This window comes from Melanotaenia boesemani, chromosome 14 (genome assembly GCF_017639745.1).
Source record: "Melanotaenia boesemani isolate fMelBoe1 chromosome 14, fMelBoe1.pri, whole genome shotgun sequence".
Lineage (NCBI taxonomy): Eukaryota > Metazoa > Chordata > Actinopteri > Atheriniformes > Melanotaeniidae > Melanotaenia > Melanotaenia boesemani.
Genome location: NC_055695.1, coordinates 23076957 through 23086702, shown reverse-complemented (window position 1 = coordinate 23086702; position 9746 = coordinate 23076957). Strand labels below are relative to the sequence as shown.

Genomic DNA, 9746 nt, shown 5'->3' with positions numbered 1-9746 from the left:
AGTAAGGCTAAAAGTCCACTAATTAATCATCTGTATATAAATGCAGCTACTAACGCAGCTAACTTGTTTACGTCTTTCCGTAGTGTCTTATGAACGGATTCTGTCCATTGAAAATTTGAGTGATGTTCCCAATCCATGGAAAGGATTTACCATGAACCGCTGTTTAGTTCTGGCACTGGTTGTTCTGCTGGTGACCTCAGGAGTAAATGAAGTGCACGGTGAGTTCCAGCAAAGAAACACTCATGATACGATCACACAGCAGTACTCTTACAGCAGTAATCCCTAATAAACTTTGTGCAAATATTTAGATGTTGCACTTTTTCTTCTGTCAGTATATTTGTGATATTTTCTTACTTTCAGCATCACTGTTTATTGTTTTTGTGGAACCTTTAAATAACTCTTAGGGTCTTCTATAAGCCAACAGGTTTTATTTTGCTTTGTAGATGCTCTGGATTTTCTTGTTGAGGAGACCGGCATTGGGTCCTTTGTTGGGAGTCTGCAAAATGGTTCAATACCTCAGGTATTGTCTGCATTTGGAAAACTGTTTAGTCATCTAAAGGTTGGGGTTTATTTAAAAAAGGTCTTGTCAAAATATAAAAATTAGATGATCCTGAAACATGCAAAAGCTTGGCTTAGAATTTTCAAATATACATGGTCTACTATTTCATTTATCTTTCTTAGCTTGTTATATTTGTATTTGTCACATCTGTTTAATTAATCTGTGCATTTAATTCCTTTTATATGTCTCCAGATTTCCATATGGGACAGTTTTATGTGGTGGTGGGGTTCTGAAGAAGTTGGAGCTATCCGAAAAAGAAAAAAGCCAATAGCCAACAAAGTAATTCTGAAGCCAAAAGCTAAAGAATAAAATAGGAAATAAGCGTGAACGGTCAGTAAACAAATGTTATCAGTTGTTAAAAAGTTGTTTCCTGTATATAAATAATAAATAAATAAAAAAAATCCCCAGTACTTGTGTTTAATCACAGAACATGTTTGTATAGAAGGAGCATCACTGAATTAGTTTAAAAAGAAAGGCCTCACTGAAAAGCTAATACAATCTTTTATTTATGTTCCAATAATTGGGAAAAGCAACAAATCAACCCAGTGTAAAAACGTCTGGTGTTGTCATTAGCTGTATAATCACCCTAAACAGTGTGGATTTTAAATTCTAATCATAATTAGTACATGGGTCTTATAGCAATAATCACAAGAAAATATTTCTTTATTATTAAATTGTTAACTGTTATTAATAACATTCTTTCAACTGTGAGAAACACTCCACACATCATTTATAGAAAAGTACTTCTGTCTGTTAATTGTGATTTACTAGCACTGTAAACAGTAAAGCAGAGTAAATACAGTCAGTGTGTGTTAAAGCAAGTAAGATATAAAAATCTTCTCCAAGATGGAAACAACTCTAACGACATCCACACTCCCGGGCTATTATATCTTGCTTGATGGATAGAAAGGAGCCTTCTTCGTTCAAGTCCAAAACCTCCAAGGGATCGTAGGCCACAGGCACACAGCACGGCGCCCGCACATCCGTAACGCCGCTCTCAGTGTGGTAATTGAGCAGGATGGCGTGGTTGTTGCCATTGGTTAGTGGGAAAGTACACGAGCCATGGCAGTTGTTAATGTTGGCATTATGTGGACCCAAAAGAAGTTTTTCAAAGGACACAGTGAGTGTCCTCAAACCACATATTGAGCTCCTGGGTGGGTTTGCAGGGTCCGCTCTGGTGGCTCGCAGCCTTCTCTGCATGTTATATGCATGGGCCACCGTCTGCAGGGCCTTTAGCAGAAGAAATGCACAGTATTGACTCTCTCCTGTTCAAAGTGAAAGAGAAAACAGAGTCGTTGGCTGAAAGCAGACAGATGTGATCTATATCAAAAGACTTTATGTGACAGTTTTCCTTTCCACATCACCTGCTGCTGGTTCCTTCCTCTGAAAAGCACTGAGTTCTTTCAGCCTCCCCAGCCTCTCTATGGCTCTGTGAGCCACCTTTTCCTCATTTATTACCTCCAGTATCTGCATTTCACTCTGATCCAACCTCTGCCTGAGCACCTCTAACAGTTCAGAGGACAGGGCCAACTGTCCGTGGCGCACTGGAAATTTGGAGCTCGAGCCAGTGAAGGTGAAGATGGTGGGGGCAGTGGAGTTGATAACACCTGCCATCAGGGTCTCACTGGAGGATAAACCAAGAGCCAAGGGAGGCAGGGACTGTAGGGAGTCCAGTCTGAGTGGCTGGGACTTGGTTTGGTCCTGAGGCAGGACACCATCCAGGAAGCGCCTCAGCTCACAGAGGAAGGAAGCCTGGGATGAGCCCTCTATTTGTCTGTGACAGACGGGGAGAGATGTCACTCAGCTGTGACCATACTCAATAACAAAGGGGAACATGAAAACTAAGCAACCTTGTATCAGTTCCTCTTTCCCCTGAAAAAAGTAGAAGTGGTGTCATGTGGATGTTACTTCCTGATTTTCCACCAGTAAGGATGTCTTTTAGGTTTTGCTCTGCAATGACAGTAAATATGAGGAGGGTACATGTGAAACAAGACAATGAGAAGAAAAGAAAATATCTTACCCATACTGGGGGATTTAGGCCTAACAGAAATCCTCCATTTCTGCTCCACATCACCCTCTGATGGTTTTCCTGATAGTAGTATGTACTGTGTTCCTTCTGAAATGCACACAACCTGAAAAATACAAGAAAGCATGTGATTAGCAGGCAACAGCTTATACTCCACTAAAATTAGCAAGTTTGATGCCTTAGATCATCTCTTTTGACACTTAATTTGCAACACTGTACTGCATAGATATTGCAAATATTAGAAAACAAATTCGCAAATGTTCACAAGAGATTTAACAAATCTTTTCCTTACCTGTGTGTGAGGCTGCAGACACTGCCCAGTGAAAGTGACATCAAGCCCTCCACCTGTAAGGGGGCTTTCAAACGCTAAGAGCAGCACTGGGCTCAGCTTGAGCAAAGAGGACTGTGGGACATCCAAGGTTACCATGATGGTCCCTTGCTCATCTTTTTCTGACACCTCTGCTAGTGCAGAAAACAAGGCATGTTGCAAGAAAAACAAAAAGAACAAAAGGTAGACATTCATATAAAAATGGCACTACAGTCAGAGCTGTTACCTGCTGTTAGATGCAAAACCTCAAAACCTCCTTTGTTTCTTTTTGTGACTTCAACAAGGTCTGGTAAGACTGAATGGAATGAAATTTCAGAAACAGTGCAGACTCCAAACAAAGTCAAACTGCTGTTTGTTAGATCACTGTCATCCTCCACTGCTTCCCGCAGCGCTGCGACGATGTCATCCACAAAGCAGGGTGTGGTATGAAGTGCTTCGGAAGCTGGGATTGTTGATGAAAAGTCATGCTCTGAATTGAGAAAAAAAAAAAAAAAGAAAAAAATTATAACCACAATCATAATAAAATGTTGCACAAAAATAGCATCAATGAGCCAACAGTGACCTGACACTGCAGGGCGGTGGGATGAGATCAGCTTCTGTTCATGCAGAGTCCAGAAAAACATCAATACAACCGCACCCAACATGTTTCGTTGTCACCTTGAATGCTTGTGTGGTCCCACCTTTCTCGGTTGCTTGTTTTGTATGGGTGAAGCTCCGGAGGATGGGACCTCCATCCTCCCACCTTCTCTTCTCACTAACTGAGGGGAGCCAAAATAGGACAATATGTCCTTGATAAAACTATATGGGATGTTTGCTGCACAAAGTTTAAAGGACAGACTTGCTGATTTTGAAACCCTTTGAAGTGTGAAAACATGCATATAGGGAATTTTGAATTTCTAAGTTTGACCCAGGAGGGAAGATGAGGGAGTTTGTTTTAATCCTTCGTGATATATCATTAATCTTTAATAACTTAATAAATTGTGCCAGTACACAGTCAAACCAAAGGAATAGTCAAATTTTTAAGGAAGAGGCTGTTTATACTTTACATTTGAAATTTGTTGGGTTAAAAAGATGATAAATGCTGAAAATAACAGGACAGGTTTTGAATGCATTCAGGTTATGTGCATCATTCATCCTGACAGGAAAACAGATTCCTTTCAAAAAGCTGGTACTCCCTTTGCATTTCTCACAGTTGAAGTCTTGTTTTGCAGACAGTCAAGGTCTCTGAACAGCCGGCTATGTATCCCAGGAGATAAAGTCAAACCTCCTTTCTTGGAGATCACAAATCTTTTAGTGAGAACAAGCAAAAACTCTTTTTCTTTTTTCTAATGGTTGCAACATTGCATCTACAGGGCACATCATGTTGATATTTAGTAGGCCTTTCCTGCGGGATCAAGGCTTAGATTTAATTACATTTAAGTAAAATATGCTGCTTATCTGCATACATAGAACATTTTAGACATCTCTACATATTTGTATTTTTCAAGTGGTTATCACCGTTAGTGTCACCTTGATCCAAACCGCTTCCTAAATGCACTGAAACTTTTCAACTTTGATGTCAAGATTTCTTGGGAATTATGAAGCATTACAAAAATCTTAATGAATTTTCTGATGAAACACATTTATATATAAAGTTTTATTACATCCAGATGATGGTTTACTTTGAATATATTTAAGTCTGGTCATTATGTAAGTCTGTTACCGACTTGTGGGATCACCATAGATACTTTCCTTTCTTGTGTTCTTGTGTTAGGGAATATAAGGAATTAAAGTGAACAGACAACAAAATTAATTACACAAAACATTTTTATTAATAATCATAAAACGCTGAGGGAAAAAAAAACAAAAACAAAATACCATTAATTCCATTTGTTTCATTATAACATCTTAGGATAAAAGCACCAACATCAAAATGTAACAATTTTTCCATGAAAAATCCAGGGCCATTTGGAAAGTAGGTTTGCCATTATTGCACCTCAAACCTGCCCTGGCTTCACCAACCAAGAGATCACTACACACACACAGTAGGTCTATCAGTCCTTTTACTGTCAGTCCCGCCACCCACTCACACCGAACTCATGGGGATCCTGACAAAGGACATTGAACCTCCTTCCCTAGTGACACAAATCGAGACAGAGGCATTTGTGAGATGAGGAAGATGCTGAAAGTTGTAGCCATTTCACAGCTTCTTGAGATTACACCGATTCATAAAGCTCGACTTCCCTGAAGAGGCTGGATGTATGTGCCAGTAGGAGTCAGTCTGAGGAGGCCTGAAAAGGCAGCTGACTAATTTATAGTGGAATATGATTACTGAGAGGGGGAGTCCTGGTCCTGAGTTAGGTTTCTAGAGGGACTAAATAAGTGTGACATGGAGTAGTTAATAGAAAATTGTCAAAATAATTTCAAGCAATCTGGGAGGTTCCTGAGTTAAGACCTTTGGCAGGATTTAAAGTAAACAGCCTTGACTGCAAGGCTCTCACAGGTTATCTACCAGTAATGTACCAGGACGCAGTATGCTGGAAAACTGCATAGCTTTAAATTCAAATCACATCACAAAAAACTTCTTCGACTCATAAAACTACAAAATTGTCTGAAATCTGTACTGAGCAATGTTCCCCCTTTCTACAAACTCCTCTTACTTGCACATGCACCACAGTGGGCCCCCAGAAAAGAGACAGCTCTGAGGGTTAGCCTGGACTACCAGAAGAGCCAGCGGAGCTCGTGTTAAAGACTATGAAACCATAAAACCCTGCAGCACAACAGAAGAAGAGTAGTTTTTGTCAATAGCTGCGATTTCCTTGTTTTAAGTGAAGGAGAGCACCGTGCCGTCTGACTAGTAGCATTAAAAACTGACAGGAATCTGAGGACACAATAAAAAGCATAACATGTAATTGTATCAAACACCAAGAATAAGAAAATCAAAACAGCATCAACAATAATTACAAAATACCTCTCAGTGCTGGTAACAAATGGACTAGTCTCTAATTACGTTCTAAAATGATTTCCTTTATCATTTTAACACTCGCAGGGGAGAAGAAAAACATTTCCGTTTACATAGGAGAGGGAGTGCACAGGACAAGTTTTTTTTCTTTTTTTTGTTTTTACAATAAAGCTTTGATTATTTGCCTAATCTTCCCTTAGATATGCACTGGCAAGTGGGGGAGGAAAAAAAAAGCACACCCACAACTTAGCTTAAGTGTATTCCCACTATCAGAATAAAAGGAAGCCTGGCTGCTCCCCCACACACACACAGTAAGACAAGTGTTTTACATCAGCAAGTCTGTAGCAACTATGCATGTTCGTGTGACAAGGTACTGCCTCGTCTGTAAGAGACTGTGTGTGAGAAGCCGCTGACACGTTTCTTTAAGCACCAGCAAGGATTTAGTTTGTAAAGACTCAAACAGAAGCACCATTTTTTCCTGCAGGAACTGGGTTGGTTAAAAAAAAAAAAAAAAAAAAAAAAACATGAAGAAACCTGATAAAAGTCATTAACAGTTCTAGTGCTGGATCTAGTTGTGTTCAAGCCACAGCACCCATGTGTGCGTTTAATACACACAGCTTCAGAGTTGCTTGTTCTGGTTTGTGTACATCACGAGGGTTCAGGTGCTAGCGTGTTGTTAGGCGCTGTCTATTAAGGTCCTGTGGTGGCAATGCTTTGCTCTGCTTGGCTTCAAGCCTCCTGTTTAACAGGCTGAATTTAAGGGTCACAATGCGAGCACCAAAACACCCTTTATCACTTATTTTATATTTATATTTTATATATATATATATATATCTTTATATACTCATATAGCCTGTATATAGATACATATTTTATATAACTTTATGATGGAGACATACAACAGAAAAAAATTTAGGTACAAAAACAGTGTCTTGTTCACTAAGAGATAAGCAGCTTTACTTGAGAGCAAAGCTGACATGTGTAAAACGTCTATGTGAAAAACATCAAGAGGGGCCCTGATACCTATTTATTCAGACTCAGAACCAGCTCCTGGAGAGCATGTCATTATAAGGAGGTGTCTACAGTTGTACACTAAACAAATTGTGAGACACAGCATATTAAATATGAGAAAGGCCAAAAAATGGCTTTACAAATGTCCCTGTGTACAGCACCAAGTATTCAAATTGATTTTTGATGTCATAACAGAATAAATAAGATCAGGCACAGTCCAAACGTAGCACCATTGTTTTCAGACTGTGAGTCAAGTACATACACTATTGCATTCTACTATGTCAACAATTCAGGATTTTTTCGTTTTTACAAAAAGTGAAAAAACAAGGCAAGATGGAGAGACTGAAAGCATAAATATAATCATCTAAATTATCCACAACTATACAGTCAGAAAATGAATCACATTCACAGTACAAACAGTTTACAAAACAAATTACACACTTAAAAAGCAAACCAAAAGGTGTGGAGTCCAGTAGTTTCTTGTGGTTATGGTTAATTGTGTTTTCCCAGTGTGTGAGAACGTTGTGTTTGACGGTGTGTACGCGTGTGTGTGTTTACATCAACTAAATGCAGTTAATTCCTCATTTGCTTCAACCTGCATCTTTCAACAGCAAAGACAAACAGGACTAAATTTAGCTTTAGACAAGTTTTAAAATCCTGCTGGAAGAATATATCAAATAGTAGTGTAACTTACCCAACTGACTGAAGAAGAAACTTAATAAATATGGAAACTAGCTGATTCTTTTACACCTGTTTTCAGCTTTTCACTACACCTTTAGAGCAGTGTAGCCACAACTCTTAACATAGATCTCGACAAGAGTGCAGCCGATAACGTCACAGAGCACCATCTTATTACATGAATTTCATCTTACTTTTTAAAGATTAAAACATGTTAAACACTTCAGAAATATTGCCACTCCTTGAAATGTTACTATTTACCTTGTTCGGAAAATGATCAAAACATTGAGATGTTGGAGATCTGCAAATATTCTTCCAGATTTTTCAGTCCTTGTTCTGTTTTAGTTACGCAATGACGCATCATACCAGCAACTCAATGTTCAGAGTTTTCTTAAATGTAAACGTGAAGCATATCATCAACATTACAAGGGGTGTAAACTATCAGCCAGGACGTGTACATCTGTCGTTACCCGAGTAACTGCATCTTACTATCCAGTGTGACGTTATGAGCAAAAGTTCCTCATCTTGAGAGGATGCGTGCAGAAGGCAAAGCTGCATGACATCTGAGCAGAGTTCAGTAAACTGGATGTGGTATGTGTGTGTGTTTTTTTTAGCATATACACACAAATTAAACTGGAGAGAGTTTCGCCTGATGGGTTACAGGTCAAAAAAGGTGAATGGTGTGCATCTTTCTGAGCTGTACACTTCTGTTAGTCTGTTGTTTATCCATATATCCCATTATCTTATTTAAATTAATTTATTTATTGAGCTCATTGATACTGATTGTTGTGACTTTGACTAAAAACAAAGTCTAAGTATCATATTTTAGAGCACCTTTAAATGAAACGGACAATAATTAAGTTTATTAAGAGCTGATTCCCAGATTATAAAATCTCCAAAACAACATTTGACACACCACACATAAACATGACCAGTACCCTATGAATTCTGCTCAAGGTGACCATAGTGGTAATTAGTGCGAGTGTGTGTGTGTCCGTGTGTGTGTGTTTTAAATATCCAAGTACAGAGGCCGGTCTTGGAGGCGGTTGGGTAGTGCAGATGGTTTGAAGCACCAGTGAATGAGGAGAGTGCCTTGGTCCACACTGGCACATTTGCATAGTTTATTCAGTGTTGAGGTAGTTTTCATCAATTACCTGAAACATTCAAAAGTAGAAAAAGACACTGTTAGTGCATCTGCAAACTATAGAATAAAGACAACGAAGAGGGCAGTCTAAAGGGCATAATAAACCTGCTGTAGATCAAAATCTCAACTTATCATCCACAAAGGATGGTTTTCACAAGCATCTTACCTTGTTTAATCAGAACAACATCTTGAAGAATCACATGGAAAATGTGTATCCTTTTCTCTCACTTCCTATCGCCCTCTATCCACCCTCTGATTGCCTTTCGCCCTTTCCTCTCATTCCCCTCCCCCCCTTCCCCTCTCACCCAAACCCTATCTAGGCCGGGAGCCAGGGATTTGGGAGGTGGCGTAGGTACCATGCATGCCCTGAGTCCTCCACATGTTCCCGCCACCACCTGAACTGTTAGCTGGTAGTGGAGGCGGCAGGCGAGGTGAGTAGTGCACTGCAAATGGACGAGACGAGGAGGAGGTTGACAGAGAGGAAGAGGAGAGGGAGGCAGAAGCAGCAGCAACGGTAGAGACAGAAGCTGAAGAGGTGGATGAGATGGGGAGTGAGAGGGATGACTGCGCTCTCTGGTGGTGAAAAGAGGATTGGGACAGACGCGAAGAATGGAGGGGGTCTGATCGAGAGGATGCTAGGGTGTCAGAGTGAGTGGCTGCAGAGGAAGATGGGACGCTGTGCAGGGGTGGTGGAGGGGGCAGGGAGAGCGTGGGTGGAGAAGGGCTATGCAAGACTGATTGTGTGCGGCTTTGTTGGGCCTGGGACAGGGAGAGGGGGAGAGGTGAGGACACAGAGGTCAGGCGTGTGGAGGCTGGCTGAGGAGTGGTGTGTTGCTGGGTTTGGGAGGTGGTAGAGGAAGAGGAGAGACTGAGCAGAGAGCTGAGGCCTCCAGAGGTGGGCAGCGTTGCCCCAAACTGATGGGAGGACACTGTGGGAACCACGTGGTGAAATATACCTGCAAATCATACAGCAGAAATGGAGGAAGAGGGAGGGCGAGAGATTGGAGACAGAGCAGATAATAATAGCAAAGAGAGCAAGAAGAGGGGGACAAAGAAAAA

At 40.4% G+C, this 9746-nt stretch overlaps 2 protein-coding genes across 5 annotated transcripts in view; both read right to left on the bottom strand.

Annotated features, from left to right (window-relative positions):
- Window positions 1-1041: 1041 nt before the first annotated feature.
- Window positions 1042-3619, bottom strand: amh (anti-Mullerian hormone). 2 transcript variants are annotated; one of them, XM_042007371.1, is made up of 7 exons: window positions 3476-3619; window positions 3140-3382; window positions 2878-3047; window positions 2580-2691; window positions 2410-2509; window positions 1924-2333; window positions 1042-1824 (listed from the first exon to the last, which is right to left on the bottom strand). In XM_042007371.1, the coding sequence occupies exons 1-7, from the start codon at window positions 3555-3557 to the stop codon at window positions 1418-1420; spliced, it is 1524 nt and encodes a 507-aa protein (XP_041863305.1). In that variant the 5' UTR covers window positions 3558-3619; the 3' UTR covers window positions 1042-1417. The 2 variants fall into 2 exon arrangements, with proteins under 2 accessions (XP_041863305.1, XP_041863306.1); XM_042007372.1 differs by having other exon boundaries at window positions 2878-3044; window positions 3476-3617.
- Window positions 3620-4705: 1086 nt separating this feature from the next.
- The window catches only part of dot1l (DOT1-like histone H3K79 methyltransferase), a 29126-nt gene continuing 24085 nt past the window's right edge, over window positions 4706-9746 (bottom strand). For 2 of the 3 annotated variants that reach the window (XM_042005784.1, XM_042005785.1), the window contains 2 exons: window positions 8854-9643; window positions 4706-8697 (listed from right to left, as the gene is read on the bottom strand). In XM_042005784.1, the coding sequence (XP_041861718.1) occupies window positions 9000-9643 (644 nt within the window). In that variant the 3' untranslated portion in view covers window positions 4706-8697; window positions 8854-8999. The remainder of the gene's footprint in view (window positions 8698-8853; window positions 9644-9746) is intronic. The other variant, XM_042005786.1, reaches the window with a different exon arrangement.